This window comes from Pelophylax lessonae (assembly GCF_965119305.1).
Source record: "Pelophylax lessonae genome assembly, chromosome: 1".
In the NCBI taxonomy this organism is placed as follows: Eukaryota; Metazoa; Chordata; class Amphibia; order Anura; family Ranidae; genus Pelophylax; species Pelophylax lessonae.
Window position 1 is genome coordinate 785039641 of NC_138768.1, and position 14143 is coordinate 785053783.

Genomic DNA, 14143 nt, shown 5'->3' on the forward strand with positions numbered 1-14143 from the left:
GCATATTTTTAGCACTGATTACTGTAGTAATGTCACTGGTCCCCCCAAAAGTGTCAAAAACATCAGTTAGGGGTCCAATCTGTCCACCGCAATGTTGCAGTCCCGCTAAAAATCAAAGATCGCCGCCATTACTAGTAAAAAAATAAAAAATATAAATTACATAAATCTTTCCCCTAGTTTGTAGACGCGAAAACTTTTGCGCAAACCAATAAAAATACGCTTATTGGGATTTTATTTTACCAAAAATATGTAGCAGAGTACAAATTGGTCTAAAATTATAAAAAAATTTAGATTTTTACATTTTTTTGGGGGGGAATATAGCAGAAAGTGAAAAATATTGTTTTTACATTTTTTTCAGAATTGTTGCTCTTTTTTTTTTGTTTATAGCGCAAAAAATAAAAATCGCACAAGTGATCAAATACTACCAAAAAAAAAGCTCTATTTGTGGGGAAAAAAGGACATAAATTTTATTTGGGTACAGCATCACACGACCACGCAATTGTCCGCTAAAGTAATGCAGTCCCGAATTGCAAAAAATGGCCTGGTCATTAGGGGGCAAATCCTTCCGGTCCAGAACCTGTTAAATACATTAAGATAGATAAGTCTGTCTTTGTTTACATCAATCAATACCTGGCTGTATATATTGATTTATTTTTTTATTTATTCCAGGGAAAGGTGCTTGATGTCATCTCATCCATTGATGCCGCACAAATGCTGATCAACAATAATGCATCTACAATCATTAAGAAGGTAAAATGTTAGATTTATTTAGTCTAATCTGTGGGTTCTGTGGCTCAAATTTTCACTAAACAAAGGCTGACATGTTGCTGGGCACTTTACCCATGTCAGCTGCCCCAAGCCCCCAATGCCCCCCCCCCCCCCTCGGCCCATATCTACCTGTTGATCCTGCCATTGCATTTGTTATTTTTTCCACTTCTATAAACAGGCTAAGCTGTCCAGCAATAGTGAAAATTACAAGTGTACTGACAGAGGCTTCCAATGGTCAGCTTTAAAGCAGAACTAAATTCCACAATTCTTACTGCTCCTTCAATGGGCCAGTATCTTCTACCTAACTCATTCAGACTCTGAGCTGTCTTCATTGGCTGGTGCGGAATGGCGTCCCTCCTCTGCATGTGCAGAAGTTCAGTCATCCCAACACACAGGATCTGTGCTGAAATGTAAACTGAGCTCAATGTGCATTTTAAATAAGACTGTGAGCAGGCGGGTTTGTTTATTGTATCACAGAATAGACATAGGCTGGCCATACACTATACAATTTTCTTATTCAATTTTCTTTAAATTTACCTTCAACTATGTAGTGCAAGGGCCTGTCTGACTGCATATACATTAAAAGTGTTTAGGTTTGACCTCCTATTATATGTATACAAAACCAAAAAAGAAAAAGATGGAGCTTTGGAAGGCCAGTTGGGAGAGGGAGGACCAAAAATTGCAACAAATTAAAAATAAATAATATTATTTTATTAATACATATAAAACAACATATACAATTGGTACTAATTGTATATGTTGTTTTATATGTATTAATAAAATAATATTATTTATTTTTAAATTGTTGTAATTTTTGGTCCTCCCTCTCCCAACTGGCCTTCCGAAGCCCCATCTTTTTCTTTTTTGGTTTTGTATACGATTATTAGGGGTATGGGCCTACCTACACGGTAATTTTTTACATACTCCTATTATATGCTTTTGGTAAATCTAAAGGAAAATTGGATAAGAAAATTGTATAATGTATGGCCAGCCATAGAAATATAAAAGCTGCCGAATCGCAATTTTAAAAAATAAGACTTTAGACACATTTTAAATCAAATGGTTTAAACGTTTCTTTTTTTTTTTTTTTTTTTTTTCAAAAGAAGAAAAACTGTTTCTGTAACTGCTTAAAGCGTAACTCCACTTTTGTTGGGAAAGAAACAATCCCTTCTGGGTGATCTATGTAAATTGCTAGGATTTTAACAAACTTTGTTGCAGATCCCTACCTTTTTTTTAGTTATTCTGAAGAAATCCCTCTGTTTTTGTCTGTATCCATATGGGAAAGTAAATCTAATGGGAGTGGTTTCATAATTATCAATCAGCTGTGCACCTGTAGGGCACTAATGAGGAAAGCTGCTGGGTCTGCATCCTTTTAGATGTGATTTCCTATTGGGAGTATCTCACCAAAAATCACATTTCTGTCACAGGGGATGCCTGAAATCTGACTTGTATCTTGGTGCAGACTTTTGGGAAAATTGGTGAGCCAATCACACAAGCAGGAAATGATGTTTCTGGGGTGTGGTCAGTGCACATTCTGTGTACAAAACAGCTCCAGGTAGCCATATTGCAATGCATTTTCAGAAATTTACAGAGCTGCGGATTGAAAGGAAAGGCAATTTTTAATAACATTCAATTACAATATGACTTGTGTTGCAAATGTATACGCTATATTATTTTTTTGTTATTTTTTTTACCCACAAAAGTGGACTTACCCTTGGAGCAGTGTTGGAGGTGGGATTTAATGTGTTTGCCCCTTACTTAACGCAGAACTAAACCTTTATTATAAAAATTTAAAAAAATTTAAAAAAATCAAGGATGTTCTTTTGGTTGAAGTCTCCCACGGCTTCCACTGCTATTTCTATGCTGTCCACACCCAAATGAATCTTTTTACCCCTCTGCTCAATCACATTTCTTGTGCATCACTAATTTACTAACTGACCTATTAGTATGAATGTCACACCACTTCCTCAAACTCAATATTTTCAAAACTAAAATAATTCCCTCTATCCCCCATGCCTACTTCCCTGACTTCTCCATCAAGATCAATGACACAGCTATCAGTCCCTACCCTCATGCCTAGGTTCTTGGTGTAATTCTGGACTCTGACCTCTCCTTTCAGCCCAACATCCAATTACTGTCCAAATCTTGCTAGCCTAGTATCTCAAAATGCGCCCCTTCATAACCAATGATACCACAATGCTACTTAATTTACTCCCTTGTGAGCTCTCGCCTCAACTATTGCAGCTACCTCATAGTTCGCCTACCTTTACACAGGCTATCCGCCTTCTGTCTCCTATGAATGCAACTGCCAGACTCTTCCATTTAACCAACTGCTCAGTATGAGCCACCTCTGTCAATCTCTCCACTGATTTCTAAACACCTAACAAATAAAATTCAGAATTCCATAAACAACATAATGAGCCATTCACAACTCTGCCCAAGCTACATCACCAACCTAATCTCAAAATATCTCTAGTTCCCTTGTCAACGCCTTTCATGCTCGCTTCAAGAACTTCTCCAAAGTGTCTCTCATTCTCTGGAACTCCATACCCCAATCTGTCCAACTATCACTTTACCTTTTGTATCACTTGCCCTCCTCTTTTGAATTTTTGAATTCCTAAGAGCAGGGCCTTCTGACCCCTCTTGTATTGAATTGTATTGTAACTGAAATCAATGCATTCATAACTAAAGCATTAGTAAATTGGAGTTCCTTAATCCCATTTTTAAGAATTATGCATTATGTCACTATGTAAAATCCTTCCATCTCACTTAAACTGGCCTTAGAAGGGTAGTTTTCTTTTTTTTTTTTTTTTTCGTTCAGCCAGCAGGCCAACAGAGTCCTCCATCCACACAGATGAAGTAGATGGAGGAATCCTGCCCCCACCCAGACTGAACATTGGGGTTGATTTACTAAAACCGGAGAGTACAAAATCTGGTGCAGCTCTGCTTATTAGTTTTTTTGTCAAAGCTTAAGTGAACAAATTGAAGTTAGAAGCTGATTGGCTACCATGAACAGCTGCACAAAGTTTGCACCCTCCAGTTTTAGTAAACCAACCCCACTGTATTCTGACAGCAGGACCCGTGCTGACATTCAGCATATCTCTTCGACAGAAGTCGATCAAACTATTGGCTTCTGTCAAGCGGGGTGGGGGGGTGGGGGGCACACACTAATCGAAATTCTTGCAGTCCCTGCTGAACCTGGCTAAATTTTGATCAGTAAATGGCCTGCTTTATACTGAACAAGCCTAGGCCAAGGGTGAGGCATCGTAATCTTTTTTTTGTCAGATATAGTAAAGCCTTAGCATCCTTACTGGCCATACACTTTGCAATCTGTTTGGACAATCTTCTTTAGTTCTATTAACCTAGGAGAGTCAACCTGTTAAAGCGGTTGTATCCTCAAAAAAAACAAAAAAAAAAACCCTGCAGGACAAAGGCATAATGAGCTAGTATGCATCGCATACTAGCTCATTATGAATTACTTACCTTAGAACGAAGCCCCGACATGGTCGCCCAGACACTGCTGAGGCAACTGACATCTTTGCTCGGCGTCTCTTCTGGGTTCGACGGCTCCGGCATTGTGAGTGGCCAGAGCCGCAATGACGCAATGCGCACGGGAGTTAACTTTCCGGCAAGGAGTCGGCATGGAGCTCTGAAGGTCCTGCACGGTTTAGGAGATATTAATTTTACCTAAGGGTAAGCCTTATTATATGCTTACCTGTAGGTAAAAGTTAAAAAGTGGAGTATGTGACGAGACCAATCTCGCCACTGGGCATTGGAGAAGCCTGGTTGCTCGCCTCCTGCAATGTGACTATGGACCCTCTCATCAGCCCATGCTAAACGTAAACCCCATGGCGATTTGACTGTGTTTGTGGCATCTGAGCGCTGTTTGGATATGTTGAGCGCTCAGATCCAGGCTACCTGGGGATGGGTTGAATGTGGGGGTTCTGTTCAGTAGCCTGGGAGTTATGCATTTTTGTGTCTTTTTGTGTTTCTTTAACCATGTGGCTAATGGAGTCTTGCCTCTATCCTGGAAGCTAAACCTTATTCCTGTAAACTGTAAGGCACAGGAAGTGCACTCCTAATATGGTCATTCCAGGAAGTCCAATGAGGAGACGGACTGTCTGAGGTGGCTCTCCATACACCTATTGTCGGGTGTGCTAATGAACTTGCCTGCTGTCTGCTAAGAGATGTATTGACACTCAGAGTAATGTGTATTGAGGGCTCGTTAGGGAACCATTGTTCTGTGTCTGGCTATTGTGTACATTGATTACCCCCTGGGGGCTTCTGTCTCCGTGCACATGGCAGTCCTTCTGGTCAAAGCTATCTGACCAATCACTGCTGACTCATTTTCAAGCCCTCATTTGCATGGCTGGAGAGGACCTTATGGGGAACTGCAGGTACTGTGCAATTGACCAATGGGAAAGCGGTTGTTGGGGGAAGGATGTTCCAAATTTTGTATAAAAGTGTGCTGTGTTCTTCCAATAAATGTTGTTCCTGTTTTACCCTCAACACGGAGCCTTGTCTCGTTATTGGGGGGATTTATTGTATGCTGTTCCAGTTTGACTGCTAGGAGTGTAAACCCTTCATATGGTTTTTCCTATTCAGCTGTATGCAGCATTCATAAGGTTCCAGCTATACTGTTTGCATCATTCCTTGGTTTCCAGTTCGGGAGTTTGGTGTCCTGCAAGTAGTTGTGCCTGTAGCTCTGGAAGGGGAAGATCTCCTAAACGGTTTTAACCCTTTTGTGTCCGGGGTGCCGTAACAGAGTATACTACCGCTTTAAGATACAAATAAAGTGGATTGCCTAGGTAACAACTACAGGGCTTTAATAGATCTTAAGGAGAATGAATAGAGATGGCATATGCAGGTTATATGGTTAGCTTACTGATAGTGACTAACATACTATAATTTTATCCAGACATATAAAAATGTTTTTTTTTTTTTTTTAAAGTTATCATCGCTGCTTTATTTTGGAATTGTTCTTTCTCCTAGGAATCTAAAAAATTTATGGACACAGTCATCAGCTATTTTGTGCAGTATGTGCAGTGGGTGAAAGATTCTGTAAGTATTTGTCATGTTCTTGCTTGTTGATATTAATATTGTATAGTTCATTTACAATGTATGTATTGTATGTATGTGAAAGCTAGACACCCATCTGATCTATTTAGTGCCACTGCAAACCAATCCTCAAACACTTTGGATAAGATTTATTCACTTTAGTAGGTGTTGGATTTCTTCTGCATCACTTCTTCACAAGACTTGATTTCTGGATTGAGACTTCTCTTTTACAGAGGATTCATTTAATTGATGGACACTTTGCAGTTTTTTATGTTAAATTATGTATAACTGTTATTGTAAAATTGGCACTGCACTTTTTATTTATTTTTTCTATCCAAGTCCAGAATACTACTTGTTTGTGAATGCTACCATCTATTTTGATGATCACCCCACAGCGCAGAAATTTCTTTGCTATTATTTAAGACCTGAGTGTAGTATACCAGTGACTGTGGCAGCTGCTACCCCTACCCCCTCTTTCCCTTTTGCATCTAAACTAGTGCTTGTCTGGCCTGGAATATTGCTGATGGTGTCCCTGTAGTGTCCACTCTGTCCAATAATTCTGGGCTATTGCTAGAATGACTGTCCCAAGCACTAGTGATAAAGTGGAGATTGTCCTATGATTGCTGTTCTACATTCATGGAGTATCCCACAGCTCCCTACACCCTACCTAAGTTATTCAGCAATAAATTTAAAAAAAGGTAAACCTTAGACTATTATTTGAGGCAGAGGAGTAAATGTTGTTGTGTGGCCGTCACATGTTTGGGAAAAAAAACTGAGGCAAAACAGCGGCAACTTTGGGGGTGAGCACTACAGACCTTTAGCCCCCTGTTCACATTGGGCTGAATTTACATATGATTTGACATGTCAAATCACATGCCAAATCAGAGCCTGTTGCTGGCAATGGCACCATTCGAATCGGTGTGACGACGACTTTGCGGCGCAGAGCAGCATGATTCCCAAAAGTAGTTCCTGCGCTACTTTTGACAACTTCAGGGGTGATTTGAATAGACATCTGTGTATGAAGCCTCATAGATGTCTCTAAAATCGCCCCTAAAGTCGGACTAAAATGCCGGTTTAAAATCGAGCGAGTTCAGCTGAACTTGCACGATTTCAAACCCGCATTTCGAGTGAAACTAGGCATAACAATTTACAAAATTGTTTTTTAACCACTTGACGTTCACAAGAATTACCCCCTTAATGACCAGGCCATTTTTTGCAATACGGTACTGCGTTATTTTAACTAATAATTGCGCGGTCATGCGACACTGTACCCAAATAAAATGTATGCCTTTTTTTTTTCCACAAATAGAGATTTATTTTGATGTTATTTGATCACCTCTGCAGTTTTTATTTTTTGCGCTATACACGAAAAAAGACTGACCATTTTGAAAAAAAAAAAAAAAAACAATATTTTTTACTTTCTGCTATAAAACATAGCCCATAAAAAAATAGAAAAAAAAAATTCAAATAAGCCTATACTAGTTAGTTTGCGCAAAAGTTAGTGTCTACAAACTATAGAATATTTTTTATTTCCTTTTTTTTTTTCTTTTTTTTTTTACTAGTAATGGCAGAGATTAGCGACTTATAGTTGGACTGTGATATTGCAGCGGACAAATCGGACATTAACTGGAACTTTAGGCAAGATAACTGTGGTGGGCAGTCAGGAAGTGGTTAAAATAGCTGTAACTTTATTAATAAAATAAGTTCTCTAGTCAGTTGATTTGCCAAACTGAGATGACATCAGTCTGCTGCAGGCAGGGGAAAAAATTTCCTCAATCATTTTTTTCCTACAGTGATATCACTAGAATTTTGGGAACTTTTTAGCAAGTCACCAAAGGATTTACATGCCTGTGTCATCTCTGAGCTAGCATTCTGGTTCAGAAGTGAATGCTGACTCTGGATAATGTATGAACAAAGGTCAGTACTCACAGTGTCCCCAGGGCTTAAGTGTCTCCCTCTGGTTCAAGCAGGCAAACTTCTCTGTGGAGAGCACCCCTCTTTTAGCTCCCAAATGACTTGTAGAAGGTCTGGCCATCCAGCTAAGCGCAGCTGGGCCCTAACTGAGCTAGTCACTCAGTTAGGGCCCTCCAGTCACCTGTCCTCCATCTATCTCATCAGAATGCATGTGCTCCCATTGTGGAGACTCTTTAAAGGTAGAGTTAGGGACTGCAGATATCAGGGTGCCTTGGCGCGGCCTGCAGCTTACGCATGTATTTGCAAATGTGTGCAAATAAACCCCTGTTTTTAACGCATACTGTTAGACAGGTTAATTTGGCTGGTTGCTGGCTGGTTGGTAAGTAGTGACTGGAAATCCCTTCGTTTTTGACCTAACTGAGCTAGGCAGAATCTTGAACAGAACGGCCAGGAAGGGCTAGCAGCCCTCCTTACTGGGAACCTCTCCTCCTGGAAAAGAACCCTACTTTAGGGCCCCAAATTAATTATACACTCCCCAACCACCATCTGGACACACCGCCCCAGGGTTTGGACAAAGCTCCCTAAATATTCAGGCTTTCACTTTCTCACCCACTATGTTCTTGATATCTCACTATGTTCTGGATATCTGCAGAAAACAGGGGGAAGCAATCAAACTTGCAACCTGCAGAGCCAAGAGCAGAAAGTATTTTCACATAAGTTTGATGTGAGTGTTCATTTCTGTCCCAGCTGTGTAATCCTATTCTGTGTTTCCCATAACACATCATTCATGCAGATTTACTGTAATCTTGTTAAACCTGGAAATTAAAGACAACAGTGGCATGCAATACATTGTGAATAGTGTGCAGGATACGCATTACACAAATACTTTATGATTACAAGACCTTTGTTACTGTTACATGTTTGATATCTTCTGTCATTATCATCCTAATCCATTTGATCTATTTCTTTTCAGATAGCCTTGGATGTCGCTGGATGTAAACCGATAGCAAATGCTATAGACACTGCTGTAGATGTATTTTTATGCAGCTATGTTATCGATTCAGTGGTAGGTTATTTTTTCTTCAAAAGTATTCAGGTCCTTATCATAAGCACTTTTACTCTCTGCTCTTTTTCTCTCTTGCACTCGCTTTCTTTCTCCCTCTTTCTTTCTCATTCTCTCTATCTCTCTTTCTCGCTCTCTTATTTAGTCAAAAGTTGCAGTAAGTGCAACCCTTGTATTTTCATAGCCAAAGGTACACTTTAAAGCTGAACCTTTTTCTCTAGCTTTGGATACAGTGGGAAGGGTTTAGAAATGCTGCTTTTTTAATGGCAGCTTCCTTCGCAGCTAGGGAGATTTTTATTCACTTCCTGTTCTATGTAAACCTGCAACACAGGGTCCAAGCGGGACAGGAAGTGAAGGGAAATGTACCTTGTGAAAATTATAAAAACATGACTTTTTAACTCTCTTCCACTGTGTTAAAAATAAAATAGTGTTTTCATTGCTGTTAGTCACTCCTTTTGAAGAGATTCTCCCTTAATTTCTGTCCTAGGCTGGAACCTGATGGGGGGTTCAAATACTCCCCTACTGTATAAAAGGCTGGAGTTGAACTTAAAATTTAATTCTAGCTTACACCTAACTAGCCGTAAAACTGTCCCCTCCCCCCTCCTAACATCTATGCTACCTAACCTGTGTAAAAAAGATGTCTACACTTACCTATTTTGACTCCAGTCCAGTCCAGTCACATGATCTGGCTCTCTTTTTTCAGCCAGCATGGCTGCAAGGGAGAGGAGGAAGTGTAGGCAATGGATTGACCATTGAAGCCTATGGGTGATGTCAGCCCTCCAGGCTTTACTAGCCATTGTCGAAGCAGTCTCTTCTTCTCCCCTGCAGCTGCTGCTGGCTGACACAGGGGAGATCACATGACCGGTCTAAAGGGGCCTAAAAATAAGTAAGTAGGGGAGGGGAACAATTTTAAGGCTAGCTAGGGAAAAGCTGTAATTCTACTTTAATGTTGTGATTGGCACATATTAAAATCTTTTTAGAATATATTTTGTTTATAGCCTTAAGGCTGGGTTCACACTGTGTGCAGACGCAGCTCACAGCAAGGTTTCGGACCTGAAACTGAGCAAAGGACGCACAGTACCCTTGTGCAAAGTGCTCTTCGGCTGCCCTGGAGATGTGTGAATCAGCTTCATTGAGAGCTGGTCACAGTCTTCTGTCATGCGAATTGGATGGGAAACCTGCATCCAATTCGCATCAGTGTGAACCCAGCCTAAAGCAAAACTTTACCCTTAACAATAAAAAATAATGTTCTTTAGCAAGGAACATACATTCCACATTAATCATCATGCTACCAAAATTAGTGTGTTCTGTAATTTGTCTCTGGCAATGTTCCCTTTTCTTCTTGCCAGAGGCTGCCATTTTGCTGAAGCCAATGAGCAGCAGTAAATCTTTAGGTTGTCAGCAGATCGGCCTCTAATGGCTCTGATTTTTGGCACAATGCCAAAAATGGAAAGCAACTGGGCATGTGCAGAGCAGGGAGAGACTGGTCTTTAAACAGTATAGGCACTTGTTTTATACCTGCAAAAGGGGTCAGCCTGAAGTGATCTAGCAGGACTTAGTTTTCCGACTAAAGGTCCACTTTAAATAAGAACATTGCCTGGTTATTGGGAAATTAAAAAGTCTGCATCTTTTTGACTTTTAAAAAACACATACTTACCAGCTCATGCAGTCCTGAGCAGTCTTCCATGCAACCCATTCTTCTCAGGGCTTCTCATCTTCTGCACAGCCATCTTGGCTGTCACTTCCTGATGGCCTCCTACTGTTCGTATGTAAAACAGGAGACTGCCCTAAGACTGGTTTTTGGCCTGATATGTGATGTTATCCCAGGAGGCTGTGGGCAGGCTGTGGTGATGTTATCCTTGCCTAAGCCAGAATAAGCAGTTGAGAGTGGGTAAAACCAAAAAAGTATTCGCTCCCTGAAAAAAAAAAAAAAATACTAAATTTGGTTACAAGATGAGGGGAACTTTTAGTTTGAGGCGAAGGTCTATTTTATTTAATTAGACATCACTTTAATGTTAAAATGTTAGTCTCCTTTTTAAAATAAGAGTTATGTCCTGTCTCTACAGAACTCATTCTGGTTTGGTTTGGGAGGATCTACAATATTCCTAATTCCTGCCATCATTTTTGCTGTCAAGTTATCAAAGTTCTATCGCAGAATGGACACAGAAGATGTTTATGATGAGTAAGTACAAATGCATAAGCATTTATGTAACATTCATTATTATGTTGTGCTATAAAGTCTATACATTTTCCTATAGTTTTTCTAGAGAGAAACAATAAGGGCATGTCTCATCATCGCTTTGCTATCTCTGAATGTCTATATGTGTCCCACTATGAGTTGTGCATGTGCAGCAGTTGGAGTGCACAGATAAAAGAACTGACCTCAATCTATGGGGAGCTTAAAACACACCTAAGAAATTAAAATTCACACTGCAAAAATGCACTTAACAGAAAACTGGTATTATTGAAAAGATTGCTTTGATCATGTTCTCTAGACTCTTTAAGCCTACATCTAATATGAGACTTTGAAGTCTGAATAGGTTTCGAGCACCCTTCAGAAAAACACAGGTTAGAACAAATATGATGGTCTGATGTTACAGATATTCAATTAGGCATGATCTGTTTATACCATATTTTCCTCTAGCAGATGGTGTGATATTTCATGGTAACCTTGGAAAGCACCAAAGTTATATGTTCTCTTTTGTACATTGATCTTTAATATACTGTAAGAGGACAGAGAGATATAGTACTCCTCACAGCAAGTTGTGGCTGGTTCAGGGTAGGATTCTTCAGGAAAAAGAAAACTGTAAAAATTAAAGTGAACCATTAATAGGCAACTATGGGGAAAATAAAAAGCAACATATATGGTGCAGTCTATCTCTAGCATTTATTCGGTAGTTATTGGGGTTCATTTACTAAAGGTAAATATACTGTGCACTTTGCAAGTGCAGTTGCTCTAGAGCTTAGTAAATAAGATGAAGCTCTGCTGACTTCCATCATCCAAGCATGTGCAAGAAAAAATGCATTTTTTTCAATTTTCCTGTGATTGGGTATTCTTTACAAAGGGAAGCTTCATCTCTTTTACCAAGCAACTGCATTTGCAAAGTGCACCGTCTGTTTGCCTTTAGTAAATCTATAATTTCACCCCTTTGTCTTTCCCCTCTGTATCATAGTTCTATTACTTTTTGTTGTTTGTCCCAACCCTTAAAGCTGACATTTTTGCTGGACAACAAGGCCAGCATTGAAATGTGGAGGGAAATATCATAAAAGGCATGTGAAATAAATAAAGGAATTTATATTATGAATACTATCATTATAAGTATGAGCCACATAATTACTAGAGTTCATTATTTTTAATATAGTGGTCATTTATCATTTTTATACAGGGTGGGCCAAATGTAGGTATACATTACTGACTGGATCATGGCATTTTATTTTAATTGTATTTGTTTTTCATTGCCATTTATTTAATATTTTGTCTTTTGCTGGTATTGAGAATGATGTGGTCAAAAGTGGGTATACGTTGCTGATCCGGGTCATATTTAGACTCGGTCCACACTACCGCGACTTGTCAGGCGACTTGTCAGCCTGACAAGTCGCGGTCCCTTGCGGTCCATTGACTGCTACAGGACCCGTTCTAATAGGAGCGACACAAGTCGCTCCGACTTAGAAAAATGGTCTTGTACTACTTCGGGGCGACCTCGGAGCGACTTGCATAGACATTCATTATATGAAGTCCGTGCAAGTCGCGCCGAAGTCGCGGTGCACGGGACTTCACAAGTCGCCCCCGAAGTAGTACAGAGTCGTGCCGCCATAGTGTGAACCGACTCTTAGTCTCTTAGGTGCAACATCTCTAAAACTTGTCCCCAACACTGTGTCAATGTTTCTTAGGTGCTCAAAATGTTCTCCTTCATTGTTGCAACATCCCTTAAAGCTGTCCCCAACACTGTGATAGACAATAAAATACAAATACCATCTAGCATCGATGTCCATAAATGCTTGTGACATAAACTCCTTCATTTCCTCCACCATGTGGGGCTTCTTCTTCAAAAATATATTCTTTACTACGTCCCATTAAAGAAGTTGATAGGTGTCAGGTTGGGTGAATGTAGCAGCCATTCGTTGCTACGATGTTTCCTGATCCAGCCCTGCCATCATTCTTGATACATGTAAAGTAAAAGAAATATTAATAATTCCCTTCTCATTGGATTAACTTTACATAGGCTGTCCACCCTTATGCCTATCATGAATGCTGCTGCAAGACTTATCCACCTTACCAACTGCTCAGTACCCCCAGCTACATCACTAACTGCTCTCTTCCCTCCTCCCAAGACCTCCTGCTCTCTAGCTCCATTGTTACCTCCTCCCATGCTTGCCTTCAGGACTTCTCCCAAACCTCTCCCATTCTTTGGAACTCCCTACCCCCTACCCCAATCTGTCTGACTATCTCCTAATCTATCCATCTTTAGATGATCCCTGAAAACTCTTCTCTTTAAAGAAGCTTATCCTGCTTCTAACTAATACACTGTGTTTTTACTTTCTCCATCAGCTCATCTCCCACAGTTATTACCTTTTGTATCACTTGACCCTCCCTCTTAGATTGTAAGCTCTAACGAGCAGGGCCCTCTGATTCCACTTGTACCAAATTGTACTGTAACTGTAATGTCTGCCTCCATTTTATAAAGTGCTGTGCAAACTGTTGCCGCTTAATAAGTCATGTATAATAAAAATAATAAAAAAGAAAAAATACATGAAAATGAAATACAATGCCATGATCAAATCAGTGACATATACCTACTTTTGGCCTTACTCTGGTCCAGTTTTCATTTTATTACTAAAGGCTTCATGAAGCCTCACCCCCAGGAGCCAACTCTATACCAAATAGAGAACCTTAGTGCGGCTAGGGGGCACACAACAGGTAAGAGCAAGCAAAACTACTTTGTCTGCTGGCAAGTTTGTTTTAGGGGTTTGTTCACACCAGCAGCAATACTGTATGCATGGCTGCCTTTGTGCATAGAAAGGAAACAAGCAGAGTATCGCACTGCTTACTTTTTTATAAGGACTTGAAATGTCACAAACAACATTTCTTTCAGTTCTATTGGGCACAGTGTGGTGCGATGAGGTGGATTGTGTCACATTACACTGTGCTAAAAAAAAAAGTACTACATGAATGCTGGTATGGTGTGAACTTGCCTCATGGGAAACCAGCCTTTTTTGACCTGTCTTGCATTGGGACTGTGCAGGACATGGCTGCCCAATGGTGTGAATGGGCCCTAAGTGACCCAAAATCTGAAAGCAGCCTTACTGGTATAGTTATAACACTCACAAGGCATAACACCT

At 40.0% G+C, this 14143-nt stretch overlaps 1 protein-coding gene across 10 annotated transcripts in view; it reads left to right on the plus strand.

Moving 5' to 3' along the window:
• The window catches only part of PROM1 (prominin 1), a 295046-nt gene that overhangs the window by 264005 nt on the left and 16898 nt on the right, over positions 1-14143 (plus strand). For all 10 annotated transcript variants that reach the window (XR_014224835.1, XR_014224836.1, XR_014224837.1 and 7 more), the window contains 4 exons: positions 670-750; positions 5761-5829; positions 8714-8806; positions 10870-10985. Coding sequence is in view for 4 of the 10 variants with exons in the window: in XM_082243084.1 (XP_082099210.1) it covers positions 670-750; positions 5761-5829; positions 8714-8806; positions 10870-10985 (359 nt within the window). In the remaining 6 variants the exon portion in view is untranslated. The remainder of the gene's footprint in view (positions 1-669; positions 751-5760; positions 5830-8713; positions 8807-10869; positions 10986-14143) is intronic.